Source organism: Capricornis sumatraensis, chromosome X, assembly GCF_032405125.1.
Source record: "Capricornis sumatraensis isolate serow.1 chromosome X, serow.2, whole genome shotgun sequence".
Classification (NCBI taxonomy): Eukaryota; Metazoa; Chordata; class Mammalia; order Artiodactyla; family Bovidae; genus Capricornis; species Capricornis sumatraensis.
Window position 1 is genome coordinate 11426107 of NC_091092.1, and position 17738 is coordinate 11443844.

General features: G+C 38.8%; 1 protein-coding gene across 1 annotated transcript in view; it reads right to left on the minus strand.

The window, feature by feature from the left end:
* IL1RAPL2 (interleukin 1 receptor accessory protein like 2) overlaps positions 1 to 17738 on the minus strand; it is a 575701-nt gene that overhangs the window by 528786 nt on the left and 29177 nt on the right. The window contains exon 3 of the mRNA XM_068962509.1: positions 8108 to 8294. Coding sequence (XP_068818610.1) covers positions 8108 to 8294 — 187 coding nt within the window. The remainder of the gene's footprint in view (positions 1 to 8107; positions 8295 to 17738) is intronic.

Sequence of the window (17738 nt, forward strand, 5' to 3'; positions counted from 1 at the left end):
GGAAAGATCAAGAGCAAACTCCTGTTAAATTAGAGAGAAACAGGTCAAAAATTATAAAAGTTGACAAAAACATATCATTTTGATAAATCCAGACATTGTACAGTCAAAAGTCAACCTTTAAAATCTTTATTCCTATCACCAAAACACAGAAGCAAATGGTCATCAATGCATGAATGGTTAAACAGTGGTACATCTCTACAATGGAATATTGGACTCTTGCTCAGCAATAAAAGGAATGATATATACCACAACATAGAGTAATCTCAAATCTATTATACTAAGTGAATGAAGACAGGCACAGAAGGCTACATATCATATTATTCCATTTATATGACAATCTGGAAAAATACAAAACCGGTGGGAGAGAAAACATATCTTTTTAGTGAAGACTGGGGCTGGGAGGAAAGGATCAAATACTAAAGGACATGGAAAAAATTGGAATGATAGAAATGTTCTCTATCTTGTTTATGGCATATATATTCACCAAAACACATCAAATTGCACAAGTAAAAGGATATAATTTACGTTGTAGATTAAAAAGAATAATGTGACTTTTAAAAAACCCTCCATCTTAAATTCCCAATTAGAGTTTAAGATGTCCTGGGTAACTTTATTTCCACCATCCTATGTAACATTTCCCTTTCTATAGTAGAAGCAAATATCAAATAAGGATTTTGGCCATTAGATTTTTAAACCATGTCTGAGATATATGGCAGACATTATTAAATCTAGTTTATATGGGTGGAAATAGAGGCCTCAGGGCATCCAATTACTCATCCACATTAATGATATAATAATGGCAAGAATCCAGGTCTCCAGACTCAAATATTGATGCGTTTTACATATATCAAATACCCATTCCTCAACAACAACCCATATTTTTTTTTATAATTTGCAAATAGCAAATAACCATTTTCCCATGACTAATACCATATCTAAAAATAAAAACAAGGATGAATGGGTCTTAAACCTTGTGTTACTTACTGTAGTTTTAGGGGACACAAAACTGAAGCCTTCCTGGTATTCCTAGCTCATTCTTTCTGAATAAAAGTATCTTTGAAAATTCTAGTCAAATAGATTAAGATTTTAAGGATGCAGTGTAATTTTCTGGTTACAAAATAAGGCATATATTAATGTTAGGTTTTTAAAAGGAATTCAAAATCCCCAAGAATTTTGATAAACCATTTTTTTAGCAAAAAATGTGCTGGTCAATTGGGCTGTGGTATTTTGAGGTCTCCAAAGACCACCTTTCTGCCTCTTTAAGAAAATTGTCAGGATTTTCTGGGAGACAAGATGATGGAGTAAAAAGACTTGAGTTCACTGCCTCTCACAAAACACCAAAATCACAACTTACTGCTGAACAACCATTGAGAAAAAAGACTAGAACTTATCAAAAAGCACATTCTATTAATACATCCAAAGACAAAAAAGCCACAATGAGATGATAGGAGGGGCACTTTTGTGATATAATCAAATCCCATAACTGCCAAGTGGGTGACCTACAAACTAGAAAATAATTATATGGCAGAGGTTCACTCACAGGAGTGAAAGTTCTGAGCCCCATGTCAATTTCCCCAGTCTAGGGGTCTGATGTCAGGAGAAAGAGCCCCCAGAGCATTTGGCTTTGAAGGCCAGTGGGGCTTGAGTACAGGAGCTCTATAGGACTGAGGGAAACAGATATTCCATTATTGGAGGGTGCACACAAGGTTTTACATGCATGGGGAACCAGGGCAAAGCCATGACTTCATAGGAGCCTGAGCCAGACCTACCTGTGCATTTTAGAAGGTCTCCTGGGGTAGCAGGGGTCAGCTGTGACCCACTACAGGGACAATGACACTGGTGCAGAGGCCCCAGGGAATATTCATCAGTATGAGCTCTCCCAGAGGTCACCCTTTTGGCACCAAGATCTGGCCCCACTGAGCAGCCTGCAGGTTCCAATGCTGGGATGCCTCAGGCCAAACAACAAACAGGGTAGGAACAGAGCCACATCTATTGACAGGTTGCTTAAAGCCACCATGAGCTCACAGCCACCTCTAGACATGCCCCTTGACACAGCCCCGCCCACCAGGGACAAGACCTAACTCCATCCACCAGCCAGCAGGCCCCAGTCCCTCCCACCAGGAAGACTGCGCGCACGCACACACACACACAGAAGAACAACGAAGAGAAGTGGAGATATGCTAATGGCCTGAAAAGGAACTCAGAATAGAGATCTTGGAAAAAGAATGAAGGCACAAACCAAGATACAAGCCATCTTTAACAAAGAAGTAGAAGACTTAGAGAACAAATAAACAGATGTGAACAATACAGTAACTGAAATGGAAATAAAACTAGAAGGAATCAATAGAAGAATAAATGAGGCAGAAGAACAAATAAGTGAACTGGAAGACAGACTGGTGAAAATCACTGCCATGAAATGGAATAAAGAAAAAGGAGGGGAAATAAAAGAGGAGAGTCTAAGAGACTCATGGAACACCATCAAACACAGCAACATGAGCATTACAGGGGTCCCAGGAGGAGAAGAGAGGGAAAAGGTCTGAGAAAATGTTTGAAGAGGTAGTAGCCAAAAGCATCCCTAATACGGCTAAGGAAACACTCAAGTCCAGGAAAAACAGACAGTCTCATATAGGACAAATCCAAGGAAGAACATGCCGAGACACAGATTAATCCAACTGATGAAACTTAAAGAGAAAATATTAAAGGCAACAAAGAAAAAGCAACAAATAACATATAAGGAAATGCCCATAAGGTTATCAGCTGATTTTTCAGGGTAAATTTAAATGAACATATTTAGAAAACAGAAATAGACTCACAGGCTATGAAAACACACTCATGATTACCAAAAGGGAAAGGTAGGATGAGGCATTAATTAGGAATTTGGGATTAACATACACACATCATTATATATAAAATGGATAATCAACAGTGACCTACTGTATAGCATAGTGAACTCTACTTAACATTCTGTAACAACGTATATGGAAAAAGAATTTGAAAATGAATTGATATGTATAATGAAAAAAGAATGGATATGTAGATGTATAACCGAATCACTTTGCTGTACACTTGAAACTAACACAACTTTATAAATCAACTATACTGAAATGCAAAATAAAAATAAAAAATAAAACTTTGTATTATCCAACTTAGCATCAAGAAAAAAGGAAAATTATCAGAATGTATAGCAAGATAAGTGGTAAAGATGGCGCTAGTGGTAAAGAACTCGCCTGCCAAATGTAGGAGAGATAAGGGACATGGGTTTGATCCCTGGGTCAGGAAGATCCCCTGGAGGAGGGCATGACAACCTATCCCAGTATTCTTGCCTGGAGAATCTGATGGACAGAGGAGCCTGGTGGGCTACAGTCCATAGGATCACAAAGAGTCTGAAGCAACTGAACACACACATATACTTGTATTATCCCTCCTCCACACTCATGTAATGAAATGTTATTATACACTAAATTTTCATATACACATAATTTATTTTCTGGATTCTCTATTCAACTGATCTATTTATTATTTTTAAACTTATTATTTTAATTGATATTGTTTTACACTAATTTCAATATCAGAATAAGTCATCTCTCATTAATGATTTTTTTTTCTGAAATTTCATTTGCAAAGCTGATACATTCATACATACATATGAATTCTATAATGTTTATATTGTCTGATTTTTTAAAAATTCATATTTTAGCAAATGGGATTCATTATTTATATGATATTAGGAATAACTAATCTTTTTTTTTTTGAGATCTTCCAATGCAGAAACATGCTGTGCCTTTCCATTGATTTAGACAATATTTTATGTCCTTTAACAAAATTATAGTTTTATATAGGTTTCCTCCCATAATTGTTAAAGGTATTCCAAATTGCTTCATAGATTTTTTTATTGTTATAAATGGGACAATTTCATTTTTTCCTTTACATGTCTAATTGATTATTAACTGACAAAAATAAAAATCATTAAATATTTTGTATATTTTTATTAAGCTACCTTATCAAATGATCTCATTGATTCTATTTTTTGTTGTTTAGTCTCTTGGGTTTTCTTGGTATACTGTTATACAATCTGAAAAATAAGATTATCTTGTCTCTTCTTTTCCAATATTTATATAATTCATTTAATTTTCATATGGCATCAGCTATAACCTCCAAAACAATGTTGAACAATAGTACTGATAGAGATCATTTCTATCTTATATGTCATGAATGGAAGGATATGTTTACAGGGATGTTTTTTAAATACTGTGACTATTTAAAACAAAAAACTAGGAAGAAAATGAATATCCATCTGAAAAATGGTTGAATAAGCCAAGTTTATATCTTGCCTATGAACTATGATGCAGCTATTAAAAATCAATTAGATATCAATATGCACATAGTAGGTAACCAATAAATATATAATAAATGAATGAATGAATTTACACTGACCGATCTATGATGCCCTTATCCACTCCATTATAACCAATGGCAAACATCTGAAATTAAGATAATTGTGGCAAGGAAAAGGATTCAAACTTTGACCACATTAACATCAGCCTTTTATCAACCGAGGAAACTAATTACATAGATGTGTGTTTTACCCCAAAGTATGTATTTATATTTTCATTGCTAATGTCCTGCTAAGGTTAGGGAATTCTTTTGTTTGGAGATGGGATACAGGGACTCTACACTCTTGTGTCAAGTGTTCTCAGTAAATAATTAGGTTGTTCTAGTGTTCTTCTTAGTTCAATAAAGAAAATAATCTTTACCTCTCGTTTCAAAAATATTTCTAAAAGCACTGAGATCATTGTATGTTCTGTTCTAATATCTAAGCTTATTCATAGCATCAAGAAGAAGTGCTAAAAGTGTAGCATCTCCTCTCACTTCTTTTTGCTAACTAAAAGAGTTCAGATAAAGGACTTTCAGACCCCTAACACATGTCTCTTTACATTCCAAGGACAACCAGGATAGATTTACTCACTCATCTTTAAGAACACGCCCCAGTAGCAAATGAGTCATTTCTACCTTCCTGTCCAGCTGTGACTGACTAGGTGCAGGCATGGAAGAACAGTCCTCAAAGGCCTGCCATAACAGGACGGTTGGAAAAGAAAGAAGTTTAAATATTACAGATATATTTGAAAAGAAGACTGAGAAAAGGATCATGCAAGCCATATACTTTGCACTGTCAAAACACTGCAGATAATACATTGTACATTTCTAACCTTGTATATGCATCAGAATTAACTCTGGAGAAGTGTGTCATCCTCTTTTCATTGCTGTGATCAGAGCAAAATCACTTCATGTTCAGTCTGGTAGGAAATGTACAGATTGCAAAGCAAGCAAGGCAGATGATCAAATTATTGGCTAAAAAGGAAATGTTTTTCCAATACAATACATTTTTTCAAGGATTTACTTGAAATCTTGTGTGAAAAGTGGGGTTAACAACACCATTGGGAGCTTCAGAGGCTCTGTAACTTTTTAATTTTTCATCCTAACCCATTTGTATAGTGAGTGAGTGGAAGGGTCCAGGAGCCAAACTGCAAGTCACAAACTGCTGTGTGAGTTTTGAAAAGTCATTTAACTTGTCTGAATCTCCAGTCACTTATTTTGTAAAATGGGGATAATAATAATATCTACTTAGGACAGTAGAGATTGAGAATATAGAAACTGAATTAATCCATATAAAACACTTAAAATAGAATATGGCATATAGTGAGTAGTTAATAAATGTTACTCATCATTATGATTATTATCAATTATAAAAAGATTATAGAAATATTAAATGTTATTATCCAGACAGAAGTGGAAAAACCCTTTGCCTCACCATCATTAGTCCATTTCTAAGAAAGAGTAAGGGTTAGCTCTTCCCAGGGGAAAAAACTGCTTTGATATACAATGACAATGGTGATGTCTAGAGATGTGAAGAAGGGAAGAAAGAATTTAGTGGAAAGATAAAAGATGTGATAGAATGAACATTATAAGAGAAAACTCCTGACCTGGATTTTACTCATATTTGCTAACTCTTGAGCTAGTCTACCTCCTTTCTGAACCATAAAATTGAAATAAAACCTTTTTTCTCTGTCTTATAAAAGTGCCTGCAATTGAGACCGGGTTTAGCTCTAAGCCTATTGCAGGAAAGGGTAGCGATTAATAGAATGGACTCTGGAATCACCCTGCCTTGACTATAAAATGAGGCTTTGTTAGTTTAGTAGCTTTGAGTAAGTCTCAACATTCCTCTAATACTCAAGTTTTTCTCTACTAGATGAGGATAATAGTGCCCACCACACAAAGATGAATGAGATTTAATTGAGATAACATACAGACCAACCTTACTGAAGTGAATGGCACATAGTAAGTGATTAATAAATACTGAAAAGGCTGATGAGACCATGAAGGATCCCACTAAATGTGGATATTCTATATTTATGCTTAATGAGCATCATGTTCCTTTTTATCTGGTAGAATATTCAGGAAAAAAAGGAGAATGACTATTCACAAAGAGACCTGAGGTTCTATTTCAGGACATGCTGTACCTACTCCAGGTATGAAGATGGTAGGAGTGTGTGTGTGTGTGTGTGTGTGTTCAGTCATGTCTGACTCTTTGCAACCCCATGGACTGTAGCCCTCACCAGCCTGCTGTGTCCACAGATTTCCCAAGCAAGAATACAGACTTCCAAATATAAAAGCACATGGCAGTTGTAGGAGCTCAGGTTTAGGCTTTCCTGGGAACTGAGTCTGTCAGATTCTACTGAAACAACGTGCTCCATCAATGTGTGTTTGGTTGCAATAATGTACACAATTCCTTTGCAGAAAATCTTCCTGGTCACCTCTAGCCGGCCAGCTAGTGCATGCCCAGTCAAGTCTGACTCTCTGTGACCCCAGGGACTGTAGCCTGCCAGGTTCCTCTCTCCATGGAATTCTCCAGGCAAGAATACTGGAGTAGGTTGCCATTTCCTACTCTAGGGGTTTTTCCTATTCTAGGGGTTTCCCCAACCCAGGGATTGAACCTGTATCTCTTGTGTCTTCTGCACTGGCAGGAAGATTCTTTACCATGCATCACCTGGGAAGTCCTGGTCACCTCTGGCCATGATACAAAACTGCACCATGTGTCAACCAGTGGCTCAGAGGTGGCAGCAGTTGATCAGTCTCTTTTAAGAACCATGGCACCCCAGGTTCCCAGCCAGAATATCAGAGTTGGAATACCATGTGTTTATTTCTCTGCTTCCTCCCCTCAATCCATGCTCTGCCCTTGTTTGACCTCTTCTACGCCCAGAGAAGCGGAAGACTATTTGATTCTATTGCCAGGTTTGCTCTCTGAATTCTGTTTGAATTCTCATGATGACAGGGGAGACACTCCCAGGAAACCAGAAGGTGGGAGTTAAGAGGAGCTAGGGTTTCCATCCTGTCTACTCCCTCTCTGTCTTCCACAGTTCATATGTTCCTCTAAGGCCACAGCCCTGGAAAAACTTGCCCTGCTCTTTCCAGGTTCCATGGACCCAGCTGTTTCCCCTTGCCAGGCCTAGGAGGGGTAATTCACAGCTTCTTCCCGTTTTGTTTCCCTTAACCTTAACCACAGCTCTGTAAATAGTTCCTTCATTCAACACTCATCTGGGCAGTCTTTGATTGTGGTTTATTGACAGATCCCCATATTTCCAGTATTCACAAATCCTGCACTGGGCCCATTTCTCTCCTCTGCACTGATTTCAGTGGCTTTCACAATACAGACCATAATAACGATTGCTACTTTTTGGAAGCACTATTATTTGTAATGATGGACCTTTGTCCTAACAGTAATAATATTTCTATGTCCCTCAAATACTTTCTTTTACGTGTTGCTTAAATTATCACTCTTCTTCCTCCTTTCTCTCATGAGTTGGGGTAGAGGGCTATTTTCCTCATTTCTAGTCTTTGGAGAAGCTGGGATTGCTTCTGACACCTGCTGATGGACATACGTGAAAACCAGTAATATATAGGAATCATAGCTCTGAATTATTTAGTTGTGGGTCTTCTGATACTTCTCGGTGAAATATCTAGTACCAAAAACTCAAAGTAAAATCTTTCCCTTTTTCTCTCCCCAGGCCAGCTATCAACATAAGGTAAAGAATGCATCATGCTGAATTACCTTGTACCACACAATATCAGGCTCCTGATCAGATTTTTTAAAGTCATCCATGTCTGGACAGGAGATCTCCTTTCTTTTAGTGACCTCGGATTTTTCCAAATACCGGATCCTGCTATTATAGCACAGACCTAATTCATTCTCTGCAACAGTCAAGGACATTGACACCTTCATGCAATAGGTTGAGTTTCTGTAGGAACAGAGAAAAAGTAAAATGACTTTATTGGGTGTTTACAACTATGTTTCTACTGTACATATTTCAAGATTATTGACTTTTCCATTTAGGACCTTGCATAGAAATCAGAAAAAAAAAAAAAAACATGGAAACAACACAGGAAAGTTTTCTACTTCAACTGACAGGAAGAGCTAAAACAAAATGCTACCTGTAACCATGAAACAGCTACACAGCTATCAGTACATAGAGCAGATGTCCCCAGCTTCTGAAATGTACGTCAGGCTTCTTTTCTAGTGTTAAATATTGCTATGCTGACAATCTGATAGTAAAAATATATATGAGAGTGTCCACAGAATTGAGATGCAGAGGTAGACAATGGACTTGTAGACACAGCAGGGGAAGGAGAAGGTGGGATGAACTGAGAGAGCAGCGCTGACATGTGTGTACTACCAGGTATATGTGTGTTTCAAATAAACAGCTAATGGGAAGCTACTGTACAACACAGGGAGCCTAGCCTGGCACCCCCACCTCTAGAGAGGTGGGAGAGGTGTAGAGAGGGAGGCTCAAGAGGGAGGAGATAGATCATGACTGATTCAAACTGTTGTGTGGTAGAAACAAACAACATTGTAAAGCAGTTATCCTCCAATTAAAAAATAATTTTAAAAAAATGTGTGTATACCCATGGCGGATTCATGTTGATGTATGGCAAAACTAACACAATATTCTAAAGTAATTAGCCTCCAATTAAAATAAATAAATTTATATTTAAAAAAAACAAAGTCTATAACCAGGGCTATAGTCATTTCTGGTTTGCTCTTATGACCAGTACCTTAACAGATATTCTAAGGATTGTGAATTTTGTAATTGTTTTCTAAGCTACTAACATTTTCTTTTACAGGATACATACCAAAAACCAGAACAACATGGAGGAGATACCTGTTAACTCACATAGGTTTTTAAGGTGTTTACTGAGATATGGCAAGGGTCAAATTCTGGGCACTTAAGAGAACAAATCCAAGTAGAGTGGATTAATTTTATCCACCAAAATTAGAATTATAAAGGAATTTCAACACTGAATTTTGCCATAAGGCTGCTTTAGAAGTTGGCCATTGATTAACTCATAACACAAGGGCATTTATGGAATTCAATTCTGCCTTCATTTCCCCATGTATAACTTTCCCTTAACCTACTCTACCTGAATTCCAGAAGATATGAACCATATAAAGGAAAACTGGAAAGGACGAGGACGAGATCAGAAGCAGCCTGGTAAGATTTAGCATGAGATCAACTGTAAATTTCTTGGTGTGACATTTCAGAATCATATCTATTCTGAACATCAAGGGATACCTTCTGTTAAAAAACACAAAGTGCCAGGGTTACTTCAAAACTGAGTGCTTCTACAAATAAGTCATAACAATCCTGATAAATGGTATTCACATGCCAACCAATAATGTTAAGATGGCCTCGCAATTGTTACTATTTGTACTGCTTAGTACTCATTGAAATTTCACAATATGTCAGACACCCAACAAAACACAGGAGTGCAGATGGCAGCTGCCCATTGGGTTTACAAACTAACAATCAAAATGACTGCTACTTGGATTTCTAGGGAAGTTAATTACAGGCAAGGACTCAAGCTGGATTTAGAAAAGGCAGAGGAACCAGAAATCAAATTGCCAACATCCACTGGATCATTGAAAAAGCAAGAGAGTTCGAGAAAAACATCTACTTCTACTTTATTGACTACGCCAAAGCCTTTGACTGTGTGGATCACAAAAAACTGGAAAATTCTGAAAGAGATGGGAATACCAGGCCACCTGACCTGCCTCCTGAGGAATCTGTAAGAAGGTCAAGAAGCAACAGTTAGACTGGACATGGAACAACAGACTGGTTCAAAATTGGGAAAAGAATACATCAAGGCTGTATATTGTCACCCTGTTTATTTAACTTATATGCAGAGTACATCATGAGAAGTGCTGGGCTGGATGAAGCACAAGTTGGAATCAAGATTGCTGGGAGAAATATCAATAACCTCAGGTATGCAGATGACACCACCCTTATCGCAGAAAGAACTAAAGAGCCTCTTGAAAGTGAAGGAGGAGAGTGAAAAAGTTGGCTTGAAACTAAACATTCAGAAAACTAAGATCATGGCAACTGGTCCCATCACTTCCTGGAAAATAGATGGGGAAATGATGGAAACAGTGAGTGACTTTATTTTGGGGGGGGGCTCCAAAATCACCATGGATGGTGACTGTAGCCATGAAATTAAAAGACGCTTGCTCCTTGGAAGAAAAGCTATGACCAACGTAGACAGCATATTAGGAGAAGGCAATGGCACCCCACTCCAGTTCTCTTGCCTGGAAAATCCCATGGATGGAGGAGCCTGGTGGGCTGCAGTCCATGAGGTTGCTAAGAGTCGGGCACGACTAAGCGACTTCACTTTCACTTTTCACTTTCATGCCTTGGAGAAGGAAATGGCAACCCACTCCAGTGTTCTTGCCTGGAGAATCCCAGGGATGAGGGAGCCTGGTGGGCTGCCATCTCTGGGGTTGCACAGAGTCGGACACGACTGAAGTGACTTAGCAGCAGCAGCAGACAGCATATTAAAAAGCAGACATTACTTTGCCAACAAAGGTCCATCTAGTCAAAGCTACGGTTTTTCCAGTAGTCATGTATGGATGTGAGAGTTGGGCCATAAAGAAAGCTGAGCACCAAAGAATTGATGCTTTTGAACTGTGGTGTTGGAGAAGACTCTTGAGAGTCCCTTGGACTGCAAGGAGATCCAACCAGTCCATCCTAAAGGAAATCAGTCCTGAATATTCATTGGAAGGGCTGAGGCTAAAGCTTAAACTCCAATACTTTGGCCACCTGATGCAAAGAATCAACTCATTTGAAAAGACCCTGATGCTGGGAAAGATTGAAGGCAGGAGGAGAAGGGGATGTCAGAGGATGAGATGGTTGGATGGCTTCACCAACTCTATGGACATGAATTTGAGCAAGCTCCAGGAGTTGGTGATAGACAGGGAAGCTTGGCATGCTTTAGTCCATGGGGTTGCAAAGAGGCAGACATGACTGAGTGACTGAACTGAACTGAACTCTGACTATCTGATACCTGTGTCATCTGAAGAGTCTATCAAAGCATTCCCATTCTGATGTTCAGCTGTACAATGTCAATTGTCAGCTACTGTCTTTCTCTCTTCTTCAGTGTAGGTTCTTAGAACCAAAAGGGTAAAATATAGGCATACCAGGGATCAAATGTAAGAACATTTAATCCTGGGATGTTTGACAGCTTCTTTAATAGACATGAAGTTAAAGCCACCAGAATTTTTCTTTTCTAAAGTCTCAGACATAAGGTAACATTTGGCTCTTCTTGACTCCATTTTCAATACTACAATGCTAAACATCCCTGTGGCTTCTTGCTTTTTTTAACACTCTATACGATGTGGCCTATCATAACATTCTGTACTTCACTCAATTAAGGTGCAGTCACAATGGCATTTCTCTGTTTGTTGAATATTCTAAGCTTATTTGAACCACAGATTTTTATACTTGCCCTTCTCTTTAATTTTCTATCATGTGCTTTTTTGTTAAGTGTAAGCAAACTTGTTGCTCTTGTTCATCACTCTATTCCTGGGATCTAAGTTAATAGATAGAAGTACTCAGCAAATGTTAGTTGATTAAATGCATGGGGATCAAAAGACATGTATTCAAGAGACACATTCTCTCTGCTCTACTTTGGCATAAACCTCATGGTACTAAGGGGGTTCCCAGGTGGCTTAGTGGTAAAGACTCCATCTGCCAATGCAGGAGATGCAGGAGACTCAGGTTCAATCTCTGGGTTGGGAAGATCCCCTGGAGGAGGAAATGTCAACCCACTCCAGTATTTTTGCCTGGATAATCCCACCAACAGAGGAGCTTAGCAGGCTACAGTCCATAGGGTCTCAAAGAGTTGGACATGACTTGGCACACATAGACATACACTTGTGGTACTAAACCTCTATTCCCATTCTCCAGATTCATGTATATGGCTGGTCAAATATCCTATTCCCTGTTTAAATATGACTCAGGATAATTTTGCAGATATTATTTTATCACCAGGGTAAGGATTAGCCAAGTTTTGTGTATCAGAATACCAGTAAAGAAAAAAAAAATATAATGGTTGTATCTTGGAGACAAGGAAGATTAGGGTAGGAATAGGGAATGCAAGGAAGATAAATGGTCACAGTTTTTAAAAAGTAATAAAGAAGAAAGAGAATCACCTCTGCTAAGTATGTAAATGTATTATAAACAGTTCTTAATGTCACAGACTTTGATCATATCTGTTCCATGGTTTCCATCCAAACAGGTAAAACAGACTCAACTTGTTAAATACCTTACCATTACTTTGTTAGAAACCCAGAGAACGAGTGCTGCTGATCAGCAGTCTCAACAATAGAAATAGAATGTCCAGTTCCATGAAAGGAGCTTACTATCCCAAATATATTTAATCCTGGGGAGAAATAGGGCAGACTAAATAAGGGACCAATATAGTTTAGTGGTTTCATTACAAACCATGAGCTTTGAGCTAAGATACACTAGGTTCAACGTACTCTGTGTCTTTGGACAAGTTATGCAACAGCTCTGTCTCCGATTCCTCACCTGAAAAATGAGGATAAGAAATCTTTGATGGTGGTTCCATTGGAAGTTGGAAAAGGAAGTTCCTTTTATTATACAAACTTAAGTAAAAATAAGTTTACCATTTTCAGTTGGAACAGTTATAATATTTGACCTCTCCAGGTCTTAAATAATATATAATATCTGACCTCTGCTGTAGGTCTTAAAGAAATATAAAGTACATAGCACAGCATCTGGCCCATAGTAGATATTTAATAAGCTGTCATTAGAATTATTGACGTCTATAAGGCCATCCCTTTCACCTCCCCTCTCCCGCCTCCTCCCCCTTCTTTCAACCTGGCTTCCTTTCCTCCCTTGAAATCTTTGATGTTAGTACTTGGATCTGAAGTTCTGTGTCTCTATAGGAGGTTTTCTAAGAGACTGTATTCTTGTATTTAAGGGCTTCCCTGGTGGTGCAGAGGTTAAAGTGTCTGCCTGCAATGTTGGAGACCTGGGTTCGATCCCTGGGTCGGGAAGATACCCTGGAGAAGGAAATGGCAACCCACTCCAGTATTCTTGCCTGGAGAATCCCATGGACGGAGGAGCTTGATAGGCTACAGTCCATGGGTCGCAAAGAGTCAGACACAACTGAGCAACTTCACTTTCACTTTCTTTAGAATTATTATTACTGCTAGTATTAATTGGTACATATATTGTTAATGGGCTTCCCTGGTGGCTCAGACAGTAAAGAATCTGCCTGCAATGCAGGAGACCCGAGTTCAATCCCTGGGTTGGGAAGATCCCCTGGAGAAGGGAATGGAAACCCACTCCAGTACTCTTGTCTGGACAATCCCATGGACAGAGGACCCTGGCGGGCTATAGTTCATGGGCTTGCAAAGAGTCAGACACAACTGAGTGACTAACAAAACACATATTGTTAATAAATAATAATTATAATTTCTAGTGATATGGTAATTTATAAACCATCACTAATACAATAAACACAACACATTGACAGCAATGAATTAAGATATACCACTGGGCTAGGGTGCTATTTGAGAAGAAAGAATCTGGAAGAAGTCAGTTAGGCAACAGGCCTAGTACCAGTACACCATGAAGGTTTGAAAGGATGAAAAAGGTATACTGCCTTAGGCACAAAAAGAAGTTAAGAGAAAGCAAACTAAGGCAATAAGGAACTGTGAATACTAGCTACCAGGCAAAGGTCAGAACTTGGGAGGTCAAGTTGTTACTGAGAGTGCCACTCAGACTTCTGCAGGTTTCTTAGACAAACATCTTCTACAATAAAGCCCAGACCCCTAGGCAAAACTTCTTGTTCCTTCTTCAAACTGTCCAAAGTAGACACTATGTAGGTCATCCAAGCAGCATCTTCATTAACTTGAGATGAGGATGAGGGCAGGGAATCCACCCTGGGGATGGCTGAGAGTCCAAAGGAGGAAATGTTCTCTAACTCTTGTTTTCCTTCTTGTTCAGTCGCTCAGTGGTGTCTGACTCTTTTGTGACCACATGGACTATAGTACACCAAGATCCTTTGTCCTCTATTATCTCCTGGAGTTTGCTCGAACTCATGTCCATTGAGTTGGTGACACCATCCAACCATCTCATCTTCTGCTGTCTCCTTCTTCTCTAACCTTACCTGCAAAAAATCTTGACCAGGGCTCTGTGTGAATTCACTCTTGCTCTAGTCTCTAGCATGTAAAAGGCTGCTTATAAATTGCTTGTCAGCCGACAAACAAGTGCCAGTATGAAGTCTGTGATGACAACCAATGTATCTGGAACTCAAGACAAGTCCTCATACAAGTACTGTTGTTTCTCCATTGCTGACCTGAAGGAGCTGTGATCAAGGCTGCCCGACAGTCTGAGTTCAGCTCAGTCAGTTCAGGTGCTCAGTTGTGTCCAACAATTTGTGACCCCATGGACTGCAGCATGCCAGGCCTCCTTGTCCATCAACAACTCCTGGAGTTTACTCAAACTCATGTCCATTAAGTCAGTGATGCCATCCAACCATCTCACCCTCTGTCATCCGCTTCTCCACCTGCCTTCAGTCTTTCCCAGCATCAGGGTCTTTTGAAATGAGTCTGTTCTTAGCATCAGGTGGCCAAAGTATTGGAGTTTCAGCTTCAGCCTCAGTCCTTCCAATGAATATTCAGGACTGATTTCCTTTAGGATGGACTGGTTGGATCTCCTTGCAGTCCAAGGGACTCTCAAGAGTCTTCTCCAACACCACAGATCAAAAGCATCAGTTCTTTGGTGCTCAGCTTTCTTTATGGTCCATATCTCACATCCATACATGACTACCGGAAAAACCATAGCTTTGACTAAATGGACCTTTGTCGGCAAAGTAATGTCTCTGCTTTTTAATATGCTGTCTAGGTTGGCCATAGCTTTTCTTCCAAGGAACAAGTGTCTTTTAATTTCATGGCTGCAGTCACCATTGACAGTGATTTTGGAGACTAAAAAAAATAATAATAATAATAAAGTCAGCCACTATTTCCACTGTTTCCCCATCTATTTGCCATGAGCAACTTCACTTTCACTTTTCACTTTCATGCATTGGAGAAGGAAATGGCAACCCACTCCAGTGTTCTTGCCTGGAGAATCCCAGGGATGGGGGAGCCTGGCGGGCTGCCATCTATGGGGTCGCACAGAGTCAGACACGACTGAAGTGACTTAGCAGCAAATGAGACAGGATGTCATGATCTAAGTTTTCTGAATGCTGAGCTTTAAGCTAACTTTTTCACTCTCCTCTTTCATGTTCATCAAGAGGCTCTTTAGTTCTTCACTTTCTGTCATAAGGGTGGTGTCATTTGCATAACTGAGGTTACTGATATTTCTCCTGGCAGTCTTAATCCCACCTTGGGCTTCATCCATCCCAGCGTTTCTCATGATGTACTCTGCATATAAGTTAAATAAGCAGGGTGACAATATACAGCCTTGACGTACTCCTTTTCCTATTTGGAACCAGTCTGTTGTTCCATGTCCAGTTCTAACTGTTGCTTCCTGACCTGAATACAGATTTCTCAAGAGGCAGGTCAGGTGGTCTGGAATTCCCATCTCTTTAAGAATTTTCCATAGTTTGTTGTGATCCACACAGTCAAAGGCTTTAGCATAGTCAAAAAAGTAGTAGTAGATGTTTTTCTGGAACTCTCTTGCTTTTTTGATGATCCAATGGATTTTGGCAATTTGATCTGTGGTTCCTCTGCTTTTTCTAAAACCAGCTTGAACATCTGGAAGTTCATGATTCATGTGCTGTTGAAGCCTGGATTGGAGAATTTTGAGCATTACTTTTCTAGCATGTGAGATGAGTGCAACTGTGTGGTAGGTTGAGCATTCTTCTTTGGCATTGCCTTTCTTTGGGATTGGAATGAAAACTGACCTTCTCCAGTCCTGTGGCCACTGCTGAGTTTTCCAGATTTGTTGACATATTGAGTGCAGCACTTTCACAGCATCATCTTTCAGGATTTGAAATAGCTCAACTGGAATTCCATCACCTCCACTAGCTTTGTTCATCGTGATGCTTCCTAAGGCCCACTTGACTTTGCATTCCAAGATATCTGGCTCTAGGTGAGTGATCACACCATCATGATTATCTGGGTCATGAAATTTTTTTGTATAGTTCTTTTGTGTATTCTTGCCACCTCTTGTTAATATCTTCTGCTTCTGTTAGGTTCATACCAGAGACTCAGGTTGATTTTTATTAGTTGTGTAATCTAGCCCTGGCACAGTTCCCACTAACAATCTCAAATTATTTAGATTTTATTTTGAAAAATGCCACAGGCCAGTTCTATTTAAAATGTTTCCCACAACAGGGACCTAAAAATGTTACTTTTCTATCATTAGGTGCAACCAGAGCTTTGCAAATTTGAGAAGGCAGACTGATGAGTGTGCAAGAATGGGAATTACAATTTTTTTCTGTCCTCCCTCTACATCCTGAGGAGGACAAGGAACATGTTCAGGCTCAATATGCGCCAAGGGCTTTCACAGTGATGTTGAAGCAATGCCTTACACACAATTTTACACATTTGTCATCTTTCAAGTGTTGCCATATCTCCTATTTTACTTAATTCTGGCAATAATACAGGATAAAAGCGCAGAGTAAGTATCATCTATGTTTTGTATAGGAAAAGAAGATGCAAAGAGGATAAATAAATCAGTCAAAATCATACAGCTTGTCAGTGGATTAGAAAAGAGGTTTTGTTAGACCCTGGTTACTCTCAGAACTTGATGATATCAGCCAAATTAACTCACAGTTATCCATACCAGTTCAGGGATACTCACAGAAAGAAATGCAGATGTGTAAAGATAACACTTAAACAACACTGTTATTACAATGCACAGCACAGAATTTGCAAATTTATAAATAAACCTTGCTTTCTATTCCAAAGGTTTAATGCTAGCTACTGTAGGCCATAATGTATACTTTTTTTCACAGAAATATTTCTAAAGTAAAATGTTGACTATCTTGGGTTTCCTAAGGGGAAAAGTAAGACCTAGAATTTAAAATATACATGAAAAATACAGATGTCCCTTTCCAATTCCCACTTATAAAACGTGCTAATATATAATATCTAAAGCTTTATTTCAAATTTTGAGTTTATATGAATTTATTGTATCACCAGGACTAACCTACTGAAAAGAAACTAAATAAATTAGGGAACTCTTTCATATCTACAAGCAGAAGCCCAGATAAAATGCCTCACGGTATAGTCGAAAATTTCTAAATGGTTCTTTCAATTGTCTTATGCTCATTTCAAAATACTTTCCTTGAAAATTACAGAACCATTTAATGGTTAATAAACTAAAACGAAATTTGGTTTCTGACATTTTTTAAATGTAAATTGACAGTTT